The sequence below is a fragment of the Oryzias latipes genome, chromosome 3 (assembly GCF_002234675.1).
Source record: "Oryzias latipes chromosome 3, ASM223467v1".
In the NCBI taxonomy this organism is placed as follows: domain Eukaryota; kingdom Metazoa; phylum Chordata; class Actinopteri; order Beloniformes; family Adrianichthyidae; genus Oryzias; species Oryzias latipes.
In genome coordinates this window covers 11,227,413-11,250,084 of record NC_019861.2, presented here as the reverse complement: position 1 = coordinate 11,250,084, position 22,672 = coordinate 11,227,413, and the positions used below count along the sequence as shown (strand labels likewise).

Sequence of the window (22,672 nt, the reverse complement as noted above, 5' to 3'; positions counted from 1 at the left end):
ATTGGGAGTGGTTGTAGATATCCCTGTAATGGATGAATCAGAGGCCATAGTGACGGAAACTGAAAACTGTAAACAGGTCTTTTAGATGTCTGAACAAGGTGGGTGGATTTATAAAGTAACAGTTGGTGTGGCTATGAGTGTTTCAGAGGGATCTGTAGCTATTTAGCAGCTAAAGCTTATGGAAGCGGAGCTCCAGCTGTTTCATGTGTCAGACTTGGAGTGAAGACAGTAAAGCAAAGGTGTGACACAAATTAGCCGTTATAAAGTGTTACATGAATTACAGGTTATTCTCAGGGTGTGACACTTTAGGCCTGAAAGTGACGACAGACATTTAAAAGTTCTGAGTAGATGAAGTGTAAAAAGACATTCATTTGACATATCTAACCACCTTTTTTTCAATGCATTTTGTTTCTATCGTTGACTGTGTTGACAGCACAAATTGACACCCATGTCTATATAAAACGGTGGTTGGCCTCAGGGGATTGTTTATATTACTGTTGGTTCAAATATGCCGTAAATGATGTGACTTTGTGTCTTTCAGGAAATGAACAGAATTTCAGGAAAATAAATGTGTTTGTAGGTTTTGTAGATGTCAAACCATTTATTCAGTGGTGAACAAAATTGTTGGTCCCTCTCAGTTAAAGAAAGTAAGTCCACAATGCTCACTGAAATGACTTGAAACGTTCAAAAGTAACAATAAATTAAAATTTATTGAAAATTAAATAATCAAAATCAGCCATTACTTTTGAGTTGTTGATTAACAGAATTATTTTAAAAAAAACTGTTGAAATAGGGCTTGACAAAAATAATGGTACCCATAACTTAATATTTAGTTGCACAACCTTTTGAGGCAATCACTGCAATTAAACGGTTTCTGTATTTGTCAATGAGCCTTCTGCACCTGTCTACTGGTATTTTGGTCCACTCCTCATGAGCAAACTGCTCCAGTTGTCTCAGGTTTGAGGGGTGTCTTCTCCAAATGGCGTGTTTCAGCTCCTTCCACAGATGTTCAATGGGATTCAGATCTGGGCTCATAGAAGGCCACTTCAGAATAGTCCAATGCTTTTCTCTTAGCCATTTTTGGCTGTGTGTTTTGGATCGTTGTCCTGTTGGAAGACCCATAACCTGCGACTGAGACCAAGCTTTCTGACACTAGGCAGCACATTTCTACTCAGAATGCCTTGATAATCTTGAGATTTCGTTTTACCTTGCACAACTTCAAGAGACCCTGTGCCAGATGCAGCGAAGCAGCCCCATAACAGGACTGAGCCTCCTCCATGTTTCACAGTAGGGACATTGTTCTTTTGGTTGTATGCTTCATTTTTGAGTCTACGAACATAGAGCTGATGTGCCTTACCAAAAAGCTCCAGTTTTGTCTCATCTGTCCAAAGGACATTTTCCCAGAAGCTTTGTGGCTTGTCAACATGCATTTTTGCAAATTCCAGTCTGGCTTTTTTATGATTTCCTTTCAACAGTGGTGTCCTCCTTGGTCGTCTCCCATGAAGTCCACTCTGACCCAAACAACGACGAATGGTGCGATCTGACACCGATGTACCTTGATGTAGGAGTTCACCTTGAATGTCTTTGAAGGTTGTTCTGGGTCTCTTTGGATACAGTTTGAACTATCCGTCTACTCAATTTGTCATCAATTTTCCTCTTCCGGCCACGTCCAGGGAGGTTGGCTACTGTCCCGTGGGTCTTAAACTTCTTAAATACCCATTGTGACTTTTTGTAAATGTCCACAGTCTCTTAACTTATTTGGTCTTTTGATATTTCTGATGGAAAGCAAAAAAAAAATTGTAGTGAGGCTTCAGTTTGATCAGGGTTAACTTTGACATTTGCTGCGTTGTCGGAATGAATAATGTATGACATTATGCCAAAACTGGAGCTTCGTCCTGAGTCCTGTTGGGTTTTAAAATGGACGCTCGGGCCTCTCAGGAACCAGTCATTGTGGCATTGATTCTGGAAAACGTTCATGTCAGTGATGATGCCAGTTGATGCTGGTTGATTTGTCCTCTGTTATGCAGCTGCTGGGAGAGAGTCAATCGCCAGTCAACGTTTTAGCAGCAATACAGGTGTTCTTGATGCACACAATACTTATGTATATTTTGCTCATTCATGGCCCACTGTCTTAATCACTTTAACCTATGTTGGAGCTTTAGCTGTGTATTTCTGGAATATTTGTTGCTTTATTACAAGTTTCTGCTGTGAAAAAAACAAAACAAAAAACATGGCTTTGACTAGTTTCTCATTTTGAAATATTCATAAAAGTTCAGTGTAGACACCATTAGCCTGACTGAATGACTTGTGCGTGCTGATGGGTATTTCAGGTTTTAGCAGGAATTTGTTGGAAGCAAGCCTGGCTTGCTGCCTGGTCAGGAATGGATACAATAAGAGTCCACAGAGGACCCTAGTGAAAAATTCTGTCTTTATCTTTGCCTGCTGGATGCTTGCAAATGCACTGCAGTCATTCTCAAGAGACCGACTGCTTCTTTGCAGCCTGCCTCATTTTTTCACAACCCTGCAGTCCTATATTTGTAATTAGTTGTAAAGGCGACGTGGCAGCCGTATTTTCACAGACCTTTTCAAAATATTGGCTGTGTATGAAAAATAAACATCATGAAATATTGAATAAAGGGGAAACTATTTTCCATGAAATGTTGAAAGGATGCATGTTTGCTCCACAGAACAGTATTTATGAATATCATCAAAACTACTATGAACATTAAAGCCTAAAAACTTACATTTTTAAATGTGTAAATGAAGTATTGGCTTTGTTCAACAACAATGTTCTTTTAGTTTACACATACTCAAATAATAGTTGACGGGTTGGTGTATAGGGTATAAATTGGAATATCTAACTTCACAAGACAGTTTCATAGAAAGCTACAACTCCAACCTTTATTAAAAATGTCCCCCCTTTATAATTTTAAACACACATTATTTTAAATCATAGAATGTATAATAAAACTAAATGATATTCAATGCAAGTTTCAGCATCAGGATAAGTGGGCTGTGACACAGTGAAATCATCAGACCATCCTTGCTCAACAATATTCCCAAATAAGTGATAAAGAGTAACTTTTTACTAATGTATATAGTTACAAAGAGCTATGGGAGTTCGTGTTTTTCTTCTGGATGGGTTTCTCGTTCTCGGAGTCTGACATCTACAGTACCCCACAGTTCCCCAGAAACTGATAGCTGCAGAAAATGTTGCTGGACAGGTTCTGATTTAGTTCTTAAATGCTTGGATTCCAGTGTAGCGCAGTATAGTTATTGAAAAGAAGACAGTTTTGAAAAGATGATAGAACTGCTCACTTTTACACTTTGACTGGTTCTTTTTAAGCTACATCCACACCACCTTCTGCAATATATGTTCCAGCGACAACTTTCAATGGCAAGTCTATGTAAATACACGTACATGTGTCAAGGTACCTACACACCGGCCCGCCCGTGTGTTGCTCATTCAAGCGGTGTTCATGGTTTCGTGAATGCGCATTCAGCCATGGAGGTTCACACATCGGACAAACGGGAAGCAACAGTGAGCTGCTGCTTCTTCTGTCTATTTACACATACTTTTTACTAGTGCTAGGGCTTGATGTGAAATGTTGAAGTGGTGCCAATCCTGCAAATCTTGTTCCTGGCTTTTTCTTTCACAGCTGTTTTCCGGTATGTGATAGACTTGATGTCCTACAACTCCAGACGGGTAGAAAAGCCACAATCATTAATTTCTCCTTCGTGATCATTTTGACAACGGTTGGTACTTCAGAGTTATGAAAACGGTGCTACCCATACGTTACTACCAAATCAGAGTCCCTAATCGGTCACAGTTCAGCGTTTTCAAGATATAGCAACCAAGAATCACGATCAATGAAGGCCCATTCTGTACGCAGAGCCCACAAACTGACTTAAAAACATGCATAGCGACTAGTGAAAATTGGACTTTTCTGAACGTCGAAGCACGAAATTCAGGTTGGCGTGCGTTTACATAGACTTTTCATTGAAAGTGACATTTTAAATGTGAGTCGACAAGGCCAGAGTGTTGGTACCATAAGGTTTCCACGTTCAAAACTCTTGCGTTCGTGCATCACAATGCAAGTTTCTCTGGCCATTTTTGGGTTCTATGTACAAAACACGTGCCCTTTTGAACACGCGTGGAAAGTTAAATCTGGTTGAACATTGACCAACCAGGGACTTTGTTGACGTTATTTCTTTCTTTCTTGGAGTCTGTTTAGAGAGCCCTCGTTTTACATATTTTATGACAAAACCTAAAGGAATTTTTAGTTCTTTTCAAGAAGGGTCTCTACTTGAAGATGAAATAAATTTTATTTTAATAATCGGGTCCAGTTTTATACAAAAAACCTAGACGATCAAAATAAGCAGTTATAAAAATCAGCACCAGCGTTAGATCTAAAAGCTCTAAGCCTTTTTAATAAATAAAAGCTCGAAAAGCCCGAATATCTCCACCCCAATCGATGTTTCTGCAGGCCCTGCACCAATGTGTATTGAAACGGGGGACCTCAGATTATTGACTGGCTAGAGCTGAGGTAATTAGAAGTTTTCTGAGAATGGTACTCGCTGGCTTTTGTAATTCAGAAATCAGGATGGAGTGGAATGGCTCAGCATGTTAATGGAGCTGCTCTGGTTTCTGCTGGAGGCCTCTTTTGAGCAGAGGGAAAAATCAATCTGGCACCTTATCAGGGTTTTAAGATTGCTGCTTGTGAACACTGGCCAGTGTGTGTGTGTTTTTGTCTTTTTTTCGTCCGCTGCCTCGGAAGCTGCCCTCATTTGGATTTGTTTTTGTTTTCTTTCTCTTAGATGAACAGCAGTCTTTTGTTTACTCCCTAGTAATGTTGGCTGATTATCTTTGCTGTAAATTATTGAAAGACTTTTTAAGGAATTGATTTGGACAAATTGTAATAAATGCTGTTGGATTATTAAAGTGTCATGTTGGAATGTTCTTACTATATGACAATAAATGCTTTTCCATTTTTGTTTATGAAATTCACAGAATTGGAAAATATATATATATTTTTTTATTAATATTACCTTTTTTAATGCATGAATATTCAGACTTTTATAAGCAATTGGTGATTAACTGAAAATATTTCACATACTTATCTATCATACCTATTTCATATACTTATCTAGGCATGTGAAATTTGTTCTCCGCATTTGACCCATCCCCTGGGGGAGCGGTGAGCTGCAGATACAGCCGCACTTGTAAAAAGCGCTTGTGAACCATTTGGTGGTTTAACCCCCAATTCCAACCCCTTAGTGAAGGGCTATCAAACTCATTTTCACTGAGGGCCACATCAGCATAGTGGTTGTCCTCAAAGGGCCAGATATACCTTAAACATGAAACTAAATATAATGAAAAATAAATGTAACTACTCCTTAATGTTAAATAACTCATTATTTATTTATTATAACTTTTTAAAGTGACAATTACACTTGCCTAGAAAACATATGTTTGCTTGTTACTTTAGCATAAATCCTTTTAAATTTGATTCTGTCAGGTTAGGTTATATAGACAGTGTTTACGGCCTAATGTATAGTTCCCCAATCTGATATTTCAAGTCAGATTCCCCCTAGATATGAATAAATACACACCAATTTTTATTTTTTATTTTAAGAAATTAAAAACTTTTCTGCTCTTGCGGGCCACATAAAATGACATTGAGGGCCATGTTTGGCCCCCGGGCCTTTAGTTTGACACTAAGGCTTAGTGTCAAGCATGGAAGCATTGGGTCCCATTTTTAGAGTCTTTGGTATGATTGCGCCTGGGTTTGAACTCACGAACTTTCAGTCTTAAGGCAGACACTCTTCCACAAGCCCACTGAGCTGGCGACAGAAACAGAGTAACGTTAACACACGGCAACTCATTAATGTGGTACACATTGCTCGCACACTGTTTTCCTGACAATCTATGTCATAAACAGTTATCAGTGTACCGTCATAGCTGTCGTCTCCTCAGTAACCGCCTTGCAGCAAGCCTCCTTCGTACCAAAGCAGCAACTAAAGTATTGTTCAAATCAGAAATGTTCGGTAGAGGGCAGTCGAATACAGACCAAAAGTAAGGTTCAGGACTAGGCCTGCATAATATATCGCAAATTTATCGTTATCGCGACATTAAGCTGTGCAATATGCATACCGCAAAAGACGGCGAAAATCGCAATAAATGGTTACCTTAAATGTGCTAAAACAATCTCATGGCAGCTTGAAATATTGAACAAATGAAATAAATCCCTTTATGCATTTAACCAATCAGAAGCACCCGTTTACGTTGTTGATCAATCAGATGAGCCCTTTTATGTTTGATGTTTGCCTCCTACGCCGACGAGGGTCATTTGGAGTATAATTTTTAAACTGTTGCAGTGAACACGGAAATTATGTTTTTGGTTGTTTTGATATTTGTTTATTTACCGCGAATTATATCGTTATTGCAATATTAATCACCAATATCGCATATCGCGAGTTTTTCTCATATCGTGCAGCCCTTTTCAGGACTGAATCTGGACCAAATTGAGCGGACTGGATCTGGACCAACGAACCTTTCCAATCTGAATACACCCTAAGATATTTTGTTGGTGATTGCTGGGAACTTTTACTTCCAGTTGTTGCCAGACCATATCACCAAGGTACAGGCTGACTCACATGCTTCTGATTTTCATCAAGTGGATGGGCAGGGTTCATTCTCTGCTAGTAATTAGTTCTAGAGCTCAACCCATTTATAAAAAGGTTACCATGGAGCTCTCCATATGGGACCTGCAGAAACGTATGCTCTTTGCTCATCATGTCTCCACTGGTTCAGTGTTATTTTTCTTCATATTGATGCTACAAACCAGGTTGATCCTGATTTACATATAATTATCTATACATTTGAATTGATTGATAAGCTTATCACATAATAATACATAAGAATTGCGCTTAAAAAAATTAGGTCAAATTTATCTTTGTACAAGTATATTAAAGGGAACCCAACAGACTGGAATTTATTTTGCCCGTTATAATAATTAACAGTATTATTAAAAATCATTGTGAAATCTTAACAGACATTTGACAAATAAATATACTTTTAAATATAGCCAGTTTGAGATTCCTTACAAATGCAGTGATGATTACAAGGCAATCAACAAAATTTCTAACAAAGTTCTTTTTCCAATTTAGAAATTGTATTTGTTTATGTTGTGTCATTATTGCATGTGTGTATTTGTTGTAAAATTCAGCTTAAAAATGTCATAGCTTCCTGTGAACCTTTTAAAAACTAGACTTTTCTTTCTGTTAATACACGTTTACAAAACTCTTCTTGCTGTACTGTTTTTTTATAATAAAAAAAAACAATTGGAAATGATCTGTTGATCACTTTAAGCTAATAGACTCTTTATACCGTTTTCTTATTACACTTTTTTCTTGGAAGAAACTCACAGAAAAGCAGCTGCAGATCATCTCTGCTCACATATAAAAATACAACTTTTTTAGTTAAATGTTTTCATCTTATCTTAAATCTTTTTTTAAATATTAGTTCAAACTCCAAAGAATTTTGGCCAAGATATTTGTGCAGTGAGACCCTTTATACCAACAAATGGTTATTTTAAGGTAACCTATTATCCTTTCACGGATCTTAAGTTAAAACTTGATTATAACAAATGGATGTTTCTTTTAACAATTTCTTGACTTTTTGTAGTGGTTGTTTTTGATGTAGCATTTTTTTGTTTTGTTTTTCACAGATTTAAAATGAACACTTGGAAAAGAATACCCCAATTAGGCTAAGGTCTAAATAAGTGGTCAGACCTCCATCAGTTTTTGTACTAAAGAGAACTGACATGAATCATTGTTCATTGAAAAAGGAAAATCACATTGGTTAATCAGTACAGAGAATTGCAAAACTTGTAATCTACTTCTTGAATAAACTTCATACCTGAAGAAAACAGTTGGACTATAATGTATAAAAATAACAGAGAAAAATATGGACAGGAAGTCAGGAACTATGTTTGTGACTTGACTGTTTGAAAAAATTGTCAAAAGATGATTGAAAGCCAACAAAATTCACAATCACCACTTAAACAGAAAAACAAGCAATCAAAAACTAAGTAAAAACGATTATCAGTGATTATAATACATAGGCTTAGGGAAAGTTATTGATGCTGAAACTTACTCTTGGTTGTTGTAAGAATATTTATGATAAACTGCCAGGGAAAAAAACAACATAATTTTTTCATTTGTAGTCACTGATATTGTAAAGCTGCATGTCTTTGCATGAGAGGTGAAAGTCATCACATTATAACTTACTACTTTTTATTTTTAAGAAGTTGATGGGATGTTTGTAGGACATATTTATGATGACGATTGCTATTATAGACTAACTAACCTTTGTATCCATAGTATTGTTTTTTCACAACACATTTTGTTGCATTTGCATTTGAAATTATAAATACAGTAGCAATTTCCCAATATTTGTGCTAGTTTTCTATATGTGTAAATGATGTGTTTATTAGAAGCATTTGTCTCTAAATACATGGTTATTTAAGCACTTGTATTTAGAGACAAAAAAATTAATTACGTGTTGAAACTAAAGATGGATCTCATTTGATAAAATTCAGTGCCGCCTGACATGAAATTGATTTACAGTCACAACCACATAGTTCCTGGCAAAAGGTCAGCATAAAACTGGATCTGTGCAAAAGCAGCAACCTCTCCCGGGAGGTGCACAGCCTCCTTGTCCATCTGAATGCAGCATTCTGGGAAATGTCTTGTGTCAGGCTTTTTGAAAGGGGTCTTGCACTGCAATTTTAGCTAAAAGCCGTAAAGTGGGTATAGAGCGGACACAGTTACAGCCTTGGCTTTGTGAAATAGACATCACCACTGTTTACTAGTGAAAGCTGCTTCTTTCTTGCCCCCTCCTAACCTACACTAACTGCTGTTCTTTTAGGAAGCAATCTGGGAAAGATAAGCATGCTTCATTTGAATATAGGAGTTTTTAAGTTTATATTCCGTATATTTTTGAGTGAGACATGAACCGATCTTTGAGCAATGTCAAAAAATCATATTGGAGTTTTGAAATAATCCTATCTTTAACCGGGAATTGTGCCAATGTAGTGTTTCTTTGATTAAAAAGAAAACTGGTACAAGCCAGGGTTTGTTTCTTTATAGGCTAGTTCATTTGAGGGAAATGAACTGAAACGCAGTGAAACGGGGACAAAGCTGCACATGTTGCCAGACACTCTGGAGACTCAGAATGCATTAGGATTTGGTCTTACAAACTCCACTAAAATGAGCTGTTTTTGGTGTGGGATTACATTTATTTTTGAAAAGTGAGTGTTTGCAGTAAAGTTGATGTTCCCACAAAACAGTTGTCTTAGTGCTGTGAGCTTTAGTTTGATTTTGTTGTGGTCAGTTAAGTACCAGTTGACTCGTCAAATTTCTTCTCAATCAAATTGTTCTATTGTTATTTACCAAAAGATTAGAAAATGTGTCATAGCATAAATGTTACCGACAAAACTACTTTTCCTTCCATTATCATTGAATTGTTGCGTTGAGCTGTAGGACAGGCTAAGGAAGAAGGTATTGCAAAAAGTATCAATTTGTGTATATAATTTCTGAGATTGTCTATCCACTAGAAAATGAGATTACATTAACGCAAATTATGTACGAATAGTTGAGCGGATCTTGATAACCCAATTTTTTTAGAGCTAGATCTGTCGACTCGCTAAAAATCAATACGATTCAGGCCTGTTTGCTGTCATATTGATCCTACCTCTGTCTGCAGAGCCTTTTGTATTCAGGCTACTTACCATTAATGTTGCTGAGAGGGTAGACGAGGACTTTAGATTCAAGCGATCATTTTTATTTACAAATGTTTGCTGATGCTTGGACAAAACAAAAATGTTCTTCAGTCCTTTAAAGCCGTCTTTGCTGGCGTCTTCCTGCTGAAACCAGAAAGACTAATTGTTATTTTATTAGTATCCATCTGTCATAGGGATTGGGAACATAATCAATATTTTAAAATATATATTGCACTTCTATGTGCTGCACAAATATTGATATGCTGGTGCCTGATAATGTGTGTGTGGGGGGGAAAGGTCTCAAAAATTGTTAAAGACAAGGAAAGAGAAACCAGCAATAAGATATAAATAAATCCTTGCTCCAAAATTGTTAGATGCCGAAGTCACTTTTAGACACAAAATCTGGACATTTTTTTCTAAATTGTAAATGATTGACTTCTAACAATAATCAAGTAGCCATTAATTATAAACCAGTTTCTGTTTAGTAACTGTTGTTACAGGCCATGTAATGCAATAAGGACCATATGGTTTTGAAATGCCCTTCAGTTTCCAGTCAATATACTATACCCAGATAGGTCAGATATATCTAGCATCTGCTTGGTTTATTGATATAATAAATTGTGTAAATTATCATCTTTGTATTCAACAACCTGGTTTGCTCTCATGACGCACACTAGGTCAGGTTTAGAGCCCTCATGTTAATGCAGTATGGCTATTGTGCTGTTGAATTAATAAGTCACAACTTCAAAAACCATGTGTGATGCCCGTTTATTCTTATTTATCAACAGCAACACTGTTGGCAGTGCCTTCTAAAAAGAGAGCCTGTCGTTCAGAACAGTGGGGCCACCTTGGCTGTCAAAGGAGGATTTGGGCTACATCTCCCATGGTTGCCATGACAACTGTGGGAAGTGATTATTTAAAAAAAGGGTTTCAGACTACCACTGCCGGACCAGTGGGCATTAAATACTGGTTGATGCAGTTAGCGTGACAGAAGTACATGCCAGCAACGAGAAAATGTGTTTTTTTCCCGTTTTGTGATCTCCACAGTAAAAGCAATGTTTATGTTGGGTGATGGATGCTGTTGTTCCGTGTCTGAATTATTGAAGTAATTTTTTCTTTCTCATTTTGTTCCCTCCAGGGCAAAATGTGGTTAAATGGGACAGGAACGAGTGGACCGTGAAAATTCTTTAACCCTTGCCCTTGAGTCCCAACCATCTGAGAGGGTGTCGGACCTCACTGAGGCAATCCTGGGCCGTTGGCACTAAAATGTCCCTAAGTGGTGGCACTGCAGGCGGGAAAGGTGTGGACTCTAATGCGGTGGACACTTACGACAGCGGGGATGAGTGGGATATCGGTGTTGGAAATCTGATTATTGACCTTGACGCTGACTTAGAAAAGGATAAACTTGAGATGTCTGGCACCAAGGACGGCATGGCGGCACCACCCAGTGCAGTGGCAGCACTGCCCGACAACATACGGTTTGTTAGTCCAGTGTCCGGCTCCCAAGGCAAAGAAAGCAAATCAAAATACAAGCGCAGCAAGAACTCTAAAGACAATAGTAGCAAAGCGTCGGCTGGAGATGTCGGCAAAAAGGAAGCTACAGGGCGGACTCAAGGGGAGCCAACGGGTGCGGCAGCAACTACAGGTGCTGCCAGCAACAATTCCACCTCTGGAAAGAACATGGAAAAAGGAGGCAAAGCCTCTAGAGGTGTTCTCAGTGGTAAAAAAGATAAAGAGAGTGCAAGTGGGAAAAGTAAGAAAGACAAAACTGACGGCACCCCAATTGTGGCAATTGGGGTCACGGAGAAGGACGTGTCTCAGGCCCAAGTTGCTTTGGGAAATAGCCGTAATTCATCGTTCGAGAACACACAATCAACGGACTTGGCCGATGCCAATCAAATGGGAAATATTGCACTTGAATCTGTTGGGATAGTACCAGCATTGACCGCAAAAACCGAAGCGGAGGAGGTGGAAAATGGGAGTAGTGAATGCAAAGCGTTGAAGAAGGTCAAGAACGAGAAGGTAATTGTTTTTATATTTTATGCTCACATCATGACAAGGATTTGTTTTGTCATTTTTCAATTGTCTTTCTTTCAGTTTGTTGTGGAACATGTCCGAGTAACAATATTTTTAATGTCTTATGTATTATTTGAAAAGAAGCAAAAATCACAGCCAATCTAACCAATCAGTAGTTTACTTTCATTCCATGTTGTGCTACAAACAGTGTTGGCATAAAGAAAACTCATTTTGATTACTTGTGTTGTTTTCCAGAAGTCTTTGCTGTTCATGTTTTTGAAAGTGTTGGCTTTCACCATTTTCAACGTAACACAACCAGGTCCTTTCTAGCTGAGACAGTCTGTTGCTTAGACCAGGCATTGAGATACACTCTATTCTCCAAAGCAATATGTCATGTGTTGCATAAAGAAGACATACTGCTGTTACGTCTTTTATTACCATACAGCAAATAAGGGCACACGTGACAAATATGATGTTAAGACCAGCTCCAGAAAATGCTTCACGCTGGGTAGGTGTGTTTTTCCTTTTAGAATATATTCATACAAAAGAAAGCTCTGTCGCTTTTGTGTTTTATACAGTACGTATTCCATGCTGCATATTAATAATTCACTTGAAAGACACTCCATTGTCACATAAACTGTGACATTGTGACACAACACAATAAATTGTGTCACAACAGCAGACGTGGCTAAATAATGACATTGCCAGCTGCAGACTGAATTCACTGTAAAGACGTTAATGTCATGCTCTACTTTTCCTACTCGAAGAATTTAAACTCTTCAGACTGCCAGGGTATCTGCTCACCCACACTTATCTTGTTCGCTTGGAGTTGATCTATTGCTGTGTCTTATTGTACGCCTCATGGCAGCCTTTTCATGCTCAAGCAGTATAAAAGACATCCAAGCAGGGAGGTGCTGAGGACTGTTTTTGTCTGTCATCGTGTTCCATTCTTAATCCCACAAGCCCAGCAATGGCTGGCGGAGCAGTGTGTGGGGGAGGGAGCTGGTGCACAGCACGCCTTCATGGTTTTTCCTGCTGCTCTGAAAGTGCGGTGGGGGAAGGGCGGCGAGAAAGCCTGTTTGATTCCTGAAATCCCGGACGCCCAGTCATGAACACAAATTGCAGAGCTTCCCCTGGCCGCCTGCTATGAAAGGAATTTCACCGAAACTCTTTGTAATCAAAATGAATTTACAAGGAAAATGCAGAATGGATCGCTTGACAGCCAGCTGGAAATCAATTGGAGATTTAACTGCTAGCTGGTAAAACAATTTCTGGAAAACATCTTCTGATGGGTTAGTTTGTAACTGGGACAGTGTTTATTAGGAGCAGTTTTTTAACTGCTAAAGTTAAACGCTCTTTTTAGAAATCTCCTGTGAGTATGTCTGTTTTAAAACAAGAGATTGAAATTATACCACAAGAGAAGAAAATAAATCAAGAAGAGTGTAGTCAAACAATAAACGATGATTTATGCACATTTAATCATAAATCTTATTGTAAATTGTAATTGTAATTACTCAAACCATTTTTTAATTAAAAAGCAGCCTAACAACCCATTTATTTTGTTTCTAATGTAAAAAAATATTTTTTTTCCCTGAAAGTACTCCGTCATTTTCAGTTGCTCCAGAAATAAATAAAAGGGAGGAAAATAGAAGGTAAACATGTGCAGACTAGGACAGTGAGATTGATTGTTCAGGGATTGCCAAATTTCTTCAGTTTGGTTCATTTGTAATATAACACATTTTTTGCCTGGAAAATGTTACCAATACTATATCATACCATTCCCAATAACAATAGTGTGAGTTTTACCATACTATTTTATTATAAAAATGTAAAGCATTGTTGTGTCACATATTAACTTTAAAGCTACGTTCACACCACCTTCTTCAATGCCCGTTCAAGTGGCCACCTCCAAGGAGAAGTTTATGTAAATACTACCACGTTAAAAACTCATCTGTTCATGCGGAGCTACACAAGTTTCTACGACTGTTTTCGGGCTCTTCATACAAAACATGTGGCCATTTCACACATGTCGCAAGTCAAACCAGTTCAAACTTTGACCAATCAGTCTTGGATTTGGTAGTGATGTAGGAATGGCATCTTTTTTTAATTCACGGAAGTGCAAACCGTTTTAAAAATTGATCATGGAGGCGAAAATACTAATTTAAGGTTTGTGCCTGGACAGAATTATGACACCAAGTATTTTATAAATTGAAATAGAGCAGTGAAAGGAAAAGTCTGCGAGATTTTCTGCACTTCGACATTTTGCAACAAGCCACCTCCATGTGTATGTGGAGGATATGTGCAAGTAATCAGTAGAAAAAGTAGAAGAAACCCCTCCCTGCTTGTCCATTGCTAACCCCATATGCTAAATTCAGAGACCAAGAGAGTTTGCAATTGCTCTATAAACTATTTGACTTTAAAACAAATATACTTAGATAATATAAAAGGGATTTGGTCACATGAATAAACCGAGGCCTAAAAAAATAATCTTACATGGCAATCAAAACAGACACATGTTGTGTTAAGTAGCTTAAGCCAAATACTTCTTGAAATTGAACAAGCTTTAATAAGTTTAGCTGGAGCTCTCGCATGATGGGAAAGTACAGCGCTCTACGTTGAAAAACGTCAGACATTGTTACCACTATGTAGATGCCATGGTGAGCTAGTAATGTCCCTTCTATCTTTACAGGTTTTTTTTACAGTTATTTTATTGCAATGTGCTGCCTTTTATGTCAAATCACAGAACCCGATCACATAGATTTAATGCTATGTAGCTCTCACCCTTGGAAAATGTTCTTAACTGCAGTACGAAAAGGTTAACAGAATGCAAGTGGTTCAGAGCAGTGTTTTTCAACCAGTGTGCGGTGGCACACTAGTGTGCCGTGGGAGATGGTCAGGTGTGCCGTGGGAAATTGCCCTCATTAACTGATCTAAAAACATTTCCCATCTCCAGGAATTCAGCTCTGTGTTCATCCAAACAGGCCCTGATAAAACACTGAGGAGTTAGGAATATAAAAGATCGTAAAATACTTTTTCTTTGCGTTTATTTTATTTTATTATAGACATTTTGATAAGAATGACGGTACCGCGATTCAGCTGCACCTTCGGCTGTATTTTGGAAAAGTCCCGCCCCTTTAACTGTCTCCACCAATCATTCTTGGGGGGCTTAATCACATGTCATCAGTCTGACCAATCAGAAGTGGTTAAAGTCTTCACTTCCTTGTCCCGATTTAGCTCGTAAAGTCGCTCAGTTCTAACAAAAATACCAGCTAAAGCTCGTCTTTAGCGGTGTAGCTTTCCACAGAATCCGGTATCAGACCGTGGAACAAGTGAACAAAACAAGGAAGCTCTGAAAACCGATCTCCGGCCGCTTTATGCACTACATCTCCCATGATGCATTGGGTTGTGAGAGTGACAGCGCACAAGGAGATCTGTTGTTAAACGTCTTGATACCAACGAACACACTTCAAACTGTTTTTAAATCTTCTAACTTAACTTTTATTGCATCTTTTAGAAAAAACAGCTGCAGTTTCCAGCTTTTTCTGCAACAATTATCTCAAAAATACATGTGAGATTGTGGAGGGGCTGTAGATCAATACAGACTGAGTTTCTCTTCTTTTTTTTTTTTTTGGATGCTTGTGTGCCGCGGGATTTTTTTTAAGGTTAAAGTGTGCCGTGGCTCAGAAAAGGTTGAAAAACACTGGTTTAGAGGATATTCCACTCCCATTTAGGAAACAGACAGTTGCTTTTATTTGTTGAACAAAGATTGTCTACAATGAATCAGTTCTATATCAGTACTAACAAGAAAGTCTCTTCTGTAGGACTTGGTTCAAATCCACTGTCATACCAGACTCTAAAAAGTGTGGGCTTTTCTTTTGGTAAAATAGGAAATATGAAGCAGTCTTCAGTTGTGTTGTAACAAATTTTAATTTTTTAATGTCTCTTTAACTTAAATGAAAGGTTACCTCAAGCAACATTTGTAAAAGGGCATCGACTCACATGAAATGGGTTGAAACTAATCCTAGTGAGATCATTTATCTCCCACTCTTAAAGTTAAAAAAAATCCTTTTGCAAGAAAACCGCTGGACGTAACCTTTACCCTGGATTGTTTACTTAACTTGCGTCTGTTAAAACAATGACCTACTGGAAAGTGTTGCGCCTTCAGCGAGCATATACACCTGTGGTTTTCTAGATTTGTTTTTTTAACTACGGTAACTTCGGTAATGTGGGTCGACTTTGTGCATTAAGTAAATTCTATTTTATCTAGAACTGACCTGCCTCTTTGTTTGTTTTTTAGATGGTTCTAAATTCGAAATTGGAAGTTTGGCTTGCTTTTGTGCATCTGTTCAGACTTGATGTAATACAAACAAATATAAATACAATGACAAAAATCCAATATCGTTCATACCTAGTCCGTAAATCTATAATTTTAAACCTTTAATATTTTTGCTTATTGTTTTAGGTGATAAAATTTACTTGTCATTTTTTCTTTTAATTCTTTTTAGATACCACAAATATTTACACTTAAATTATTTAGTTTTTTTTTCCTTTTTTGGGAATTAAAGGGTTTGTATGACAAAATTAGGCTTAATCTGTCAGCAGAAACTTAAAAGCCTAAAAAAATGCACACATTCATAGCTGTAAAAACTAGTTCAAATTAAACTGGACTATCTGAATCTGAAAAACATCTAAAAATGGTAGCTGTATGATGCAAATAAAAAGATGTAAAATAAATTTGCAGCTTGTAATTGTTTATTGAGAAGAACATAGATTTTCTTAAAACCCTTAAACTATTTACAACTTAGCCTATACACCTCATTCACAAGAATCATAAAACATGCGTTTTAAGGTATACGCATTTCAGACATACTATACAGCTAACAGGTTCTACAAACTAAGTTGTAACTTACATGCAGTGTTAGAAAACACTGGTTGATGATTTCAAAGATAAATCAGACAAAAGATTACAGCTGTTGAAAGTCTGAAAATCAGTTTTTTTTTGCTTGCTAATGCATATTTCAGCAAGCTTGGTAATGGTAGATTTCAACATACCCACATGGTCAGCTTCAACAGCGATATCTATTAGATTGTTATCCTAAATAATCTTTGTTTTATTAAATTTTACATCATATAACTTGATTTTATTCTGTTCCTTAATGCAAAGACTGTTTTTGATCTATTTGTTCAAATTAGCTTTGACTAAACTAGTACTGAAGTTTTCCCAAAATGGGTATCATGCACTGATGTACAATAGAGCAGTGTTTTTCAACCAGTGTGCCGCGGCACACTAGTGTGCCGTGGGAGATGGTCAAGTGTGCCGTGGAAAATTGCCCTCATTAACTGATCTAAAAACATTAACCATCTCCAGGATATCAGCTCTTTGTTCATCCAAACAGGTCCTGATAAAACACTGAGTAGTTAGGAATACGAAAGATCATAAAATACTTATTTCTTTGTGTTTAATTGATTCTATTAAAGACATTTTGCTAAGAATGACGGCACCGCGATTTACCTGCAGCTATAACTGTTTTCTGAAATGTCCCGCAGCTTTTACTGTCTCCACGACTCCACCAATCATTCTTGAAGGCTTGATCACATGTCATCAGTCTGACCAATCAGAAGTGTTTAAAGTCTAAACTTCCTTGTTCCAATTTAGCTCATAACTCACTCATTTCTAACAAAAACACCAGCTAAAGCTCGTCTTTAGCGGTGTAGCTTTCCACAGAATCCGGTATCAGACCGTGGAACAAGTGAACAAAACCATGACACTCAGAGACGCAAGTGTTTCTGCCGTTTTCTCGCCGTATTCACACTACATCTCCCATCATGCATTGGCTTAAAGGGACAGCGCCTTAGCGTACAATGAGTCGTCCTTGTTACACGGATTGAAACCACAACGAACATACAGTTTGTATGTAACTTAACTTTTATTACATCTTTTAGAAAAAACATCTGCAACTTCCTGCTTTTTCTGCCACAATTATCACGAAAATCAAAACAGACTATGAGTTTCTGCTTCTTTTTTTTTTTGGGGGGATGCTGGTGTGCCGCGGGATTTTTGTCAAGGTTAAAGTGTGCCGTGGCTCAAAAAAGGTTGAAAAACACTGCAATAGAGTATAACAGCTTGTCCTGAAGTCCTTTTATTTTATTGTATTTTATCTATAAACATTATTTGTAAGTTTAAGGGATAAAGAAGGGACTCGCACAGTTATGTCTACAATAGTAGAATTAACTCAAGTGTTGAAATATCATAAACAACTAAAGTAAAGGTTGCCAAAAAAAACCACTAATATTACTTGGATGTTCGAAGTATTACCATGACCTTAGAAACCCTGTAGATCTTTAAATTTGGTTCATGGCTAATTTAGTTCTAAAGGATTAACCACCAAGTAAAAATGTCCAAGCAGTGTCTACTGCAGCACGTTGCTAACGACAAATCTTGTGGTTAGCAAGATGTGTTTCTTTGTTAAGAACTCATACTATAACTAACTACACCACGCCAAAAGTCAAACCTGTTTGTGACCATTTCTGGAACGTTTAAAGCCCTAATCACTGTGTAGTCGTTCCATTTCACATCTTTTTTGTGTCTTGTCTTCCCAACCCTTCTGCTCATGTGTCACAGCAATCTCAGGAATTTATTTTACAACACCAGGCAAAAGCAGGCATCATTATCTTCAAAGACCCCCACCCTTTTTTTTTTAAAGTTCATCCCAATATTGTGTTCAAAAGAATATAAGGGTCAGGGGATGTGAAGAGATGTCTTTTTTTTTCCCTTTTAAAAAGTTCCGTTAATGTGCTCATACAATAAACATACAAAACAGTTGTTTGTTTTTATCGTTTTTTTATGGAGCTATCTTCAGTCTTTCATGTCAAGTATCGACCCTCAGGAAGTGTTTGGCTGCTACAGGAAGAACAGGCTGGTTGATGTCTTGTCTACCATTATCTCATTCAATATTGACTATGTAGAACATACATTTTTTACTGACAAAAGCTCTCTTAAATCCGAAGAATACTTTTCAAAATATATTTGTAACATAATCAAATATTGTTTGTTCGGATTTAGAATATGTGATGGTCTGTCTCCATATGACACTTTACTTTGGCAAATCAACCCAACACATGAATAACATTCAATGTTCATCTTACTTTACCCTCTAAAGGCTTCTCAAAGCAGATAGAAAATGAAATGAAGAGATGCCGTAAGTACAACAAAGCAGACATGTCTTAGTGTTAAAGCCAATGTTTGTTTCAGTTGCATGGAATTGGATGCTTCAAAAGCAGTTTTTAAACCCTTTGCTAATTTGTTTAACTTTTTTTCCCCTCAAAACATGCTTGTTTTACAGAGTTCAAGGATTGAGAAATAGTTCTTAAGTACGTTAAGGAAGGTTAAGGGTTCATTGACTTTATTTCTCAAATGTTACTAATTTCTGCATGGCTAACGATTAAAGTTAGCAGTTCTCTTATTTTGCACACTTCCTTTTCATCTTAGAGCCTATAAATTCATGTCAAAATTGCTCCTAATTTATTTTTATGCTTTTTATTTTTTTACTACAAAACTGAACAGGATTTTTTGGGTGGTTTGGTTCTATAAAGCTTCACTCTGTTTAACCTCTTCATTTTGGTAATTATCATATTGATCAATTTATTTCTGCCCAAAACTTTAGGAGATCAATAGTTTATTCTTTGTAATTCACTACAGTTTTATTTTCTACCTGGAGACTTCAATAGACTGAGGATCTGGAATTCTTTTGTATTCGTGCTTGTGTAGATCAGTTTGTGTCGTAACACATTCTTTGGCACTTTTTATGAGCTTAAGCTATCAAAAAGAGCAAGACTACTCTAAAGAGGCTTTGGGATGATTGGAACCTGATTTATGTCATGTAGATTAGATGACAGATCTAGTTCAAGGTCAAAGTCCTAACAAGTGTTTCTAGATGGTCAGGGTATGTTGATGTTTACAGATCCAGTCCTAAACCTATAAACTTGCAAAGACTTTGGGGATGTTAAACATCCTTAATGTTGAGGTGTTCAACTCTGTTGTAAGGTCAAAATGTCTGCAGATGGAAGTGTTGAAGCAACTGCAACTGTTTGTGTTATTGACATGCTGTTGACCAATATGGAGGTGCAAGTATTTTTTCATTGGAGGTGGTAATCTTCAGAGATGTTTGTATTAGTTGTTGTCTTTGTTTTAGACGATTTGCAACAGGCCACCCTCATTACGTCGCTCTAATCAGGGAAACAAAGCATTATGAAAGCAAAGGTTCTCTGCAGGAAAGCAAAACACGACTAGACTAACTGTCTTCCAACACAATAGGACTCTATTAAAATAGTCTATTTACACAGCAGGGTTTTTTTTTATTTTTTTTTTATTTTTTGCAGCCCTGTGTGAACTACACCACTGCGTAGCATTGAAACATCTTCTGACCTCTGTGTTGTTTTGTTGAGGTAAGAGATGGAAGTGAAATGGAGCACTGTGAGAATGCAGCAGTTTATACAGCAAAACACAGGACTTTTCTCAATGGGGCAGCTGTCAGTCAGCTGACTCTGCTGTCCTCCCTAGCAGTGTGACATTACGCGGCTAATGTCAGGCTTTGATCGGGGTGAATCACTAAATAGGAGCAGTGGCGGTTTAACAAGCACGCCTTATTTGTTCTTCAATATAGCGCAACTGCTGTGTGAAAACAGCTTTCCTCTAAGCTTTTCAAGGTTGAGTGTTGTGCTGTGTGCGCCTCCGCTTACCAGGAGGGGAGTCGTGTGGGGGGAAGGGAGCTCACAGGCTCCTACAACTAATTCAGCTCATGAAAGACTTAAGCAGCAAGAGCAGCTGTCTTCCATTGTGTGCCTGTGCATTTCCAGCGTGCCTCATTTGGCCTCTGAATGTGTGAGAGCTGTGGAGACGACTGAGGAAAGAGGAAGGTAACCGTTCCGAGTTTGGTGAAGGTTCAGTTCTGTCTCTCTGCTGAAGTTTGCGGTGGGTATGCGGTTGGAGCGTGGTCTAATAATAAACCATAAACTTACTCGGGTCTGACTGATAAAAAAGCCTCTGCCTTGAAGAGCAGCAACGGAGAGGGCATGTTAGGGGTAAAACGGGGGGGAGGGGATGAGGTTAAGAACTGCCTGGGATTAGAAGAGGTGGGTGGGGGGGGGCAGTGTTATGAATGGATAGAGTCTTTAACCCCCCCGACACACTGAATAGATTGTCACAGGCTGCTACGGCTGGATGTGGAATGAGTGGAGTTGGCCGAGAGCTCCTGGATTCCTGAATCCTTGAGGCATGTGGTCTGATTAGCAGAACAAAACCCACACAGTGGGGAGGAGCAGACGTGCCACCCCCCAACTGGAATTTTCTCTCGGCTAGAAAGGAGGTTGCTCAAACTTTGTACTGACTTGCTACGGTTGCAGACCATGTTTGGGGATTTTTCACTTCATTTTGAAAGCTTTGTCTCCGAAACAAGCTCTATTGTTTCTGCAAAGTGAAATGGTTTTCCCCCTTTTACTTTGATAATAGCTCTTTGGCCTATTAAACTAAATGTTATTTAATGCATTTGAAAATATATTTTAATTCTGAAATCCTAGATTGTCCTAAAAACTTTGCTTGTAAATGATTTCTATATATATATATATTTTTATGTGAAAAAGTCTAAAATCTGTTGGGATACAGTGGTAATTACTCATTGCTTATCATCTTTCTTAGAGACTCATTCCAATAAGAATTGTGTTTTGGTGTTTTTAACATGTTCTTGTAGAATTTTTCTCATAACGGAGGACATATATTAAAAATTAAAATTGCCTTTCATGGTGAACACAAAAATATACAGTTTAAAAAAGCTTTTAGGTGGGAGGAGGAAACTATTACAGCAAGCCGCAAGCTCCCGGCTCTGCTCTATTCTGATGCATCCACTTGTAGATGGCTAGATCCATGTACGTCTTTGTTTTCCTTGTCTGAGTTGGAATCTGGATCCAAACTGGACAGCTGGATAGCTCCAACATTGCTTGCAATTTTTGTTGCATCGGTAATGTTAGGTATAGGTTGTTTGGCGCTGTTGGCTATCGAGAGAGCATTTAAACTGAGGGATGATGGGAAATGGGAGCAGGCTTACTACAGCCCAAAAGTCCCATCCACAACTTGGAGGCAGGTTTCTAATGAATTACTCTGCAGAAACTATGTCCTGGGAATTTTGACTTTGTCTAAAAATGGTATATTCATAATTACAAGACCAATGGGAATGCTTAATAGATCTAAAGGGGTGTCAGGGTGCAGAAAAAAACAAAGTTATGTATTTTTAAAGACAGATTTTTGTAATAACATTTTTTTGTCTTCCCAATAGATGTGTATTAAGGCAAGTGCATTCTTCTGTCACACTTATCATTAAAAAAAGGTTTTCACTTACCCTTTGAGTTTGGAAAAAGTGCCGTTTTCACACACCACTCTTGCTATATCTGCAACTACAAAAAGCTGTTCTTATGAAGCCACAGCTCTTTTCTTTTAGCTTTGAGACGTTTCAGTGGTGCATCAGCATGAAGTAAAACCAGACCAGTATTAAGGAATAAGCTGTGAGACAGTAGCCTTGTCATCATGAGAGGTGTAAATAGCAAAATTCACAAAGCCCTCCTTGTGCCCCTGTAGCTGTTTTTTATTTTTTTTTACACAGTGGTTCAGTTATATTGGCAGAAAAACAGACGTGCTTGTAAATCCACTCCTGTCCCTTTATGGCTATTCACACAGATCAAAGAGACATTACAGCTTTAAAGCTGTGCACTTCCACGCTGGAAGTCTGGATCACACAATCACTCCACCGCTAGTTTGTCCACTGTGATAAATGCCACTTTTAGCTAGTTTGGCACATTGGTTAGTTTGGACTCTGTTACTA

At 37.9% G+C, this 22,672-nt stretch overlaps 1 protein-coding gene across 1 annotated transcript in view; it reads left to right on the top strand.

Moving 5' to 3' along the window:
* The window catches only part of znf609 (zinc finger protein 609), a 100,677-nt gene that overhangs the window by 22,870 nt on the left and 55,135 nt on the right, over window positions 1-22,672 (top strand). The window contains exon 2 of the mRNA XM_004066872.3: window positions 10,924-11,807. Within this exon, the coding sequence (XP_004066920.2) occupies window positions 11,052-11,807 (756 nt within the window). The 5' untranslated portion in view covers window positions 10,924-11,051. The remainder of the gene's footprint in view (window positions 1-10,923; window positions 11,808-22,672) is intronic.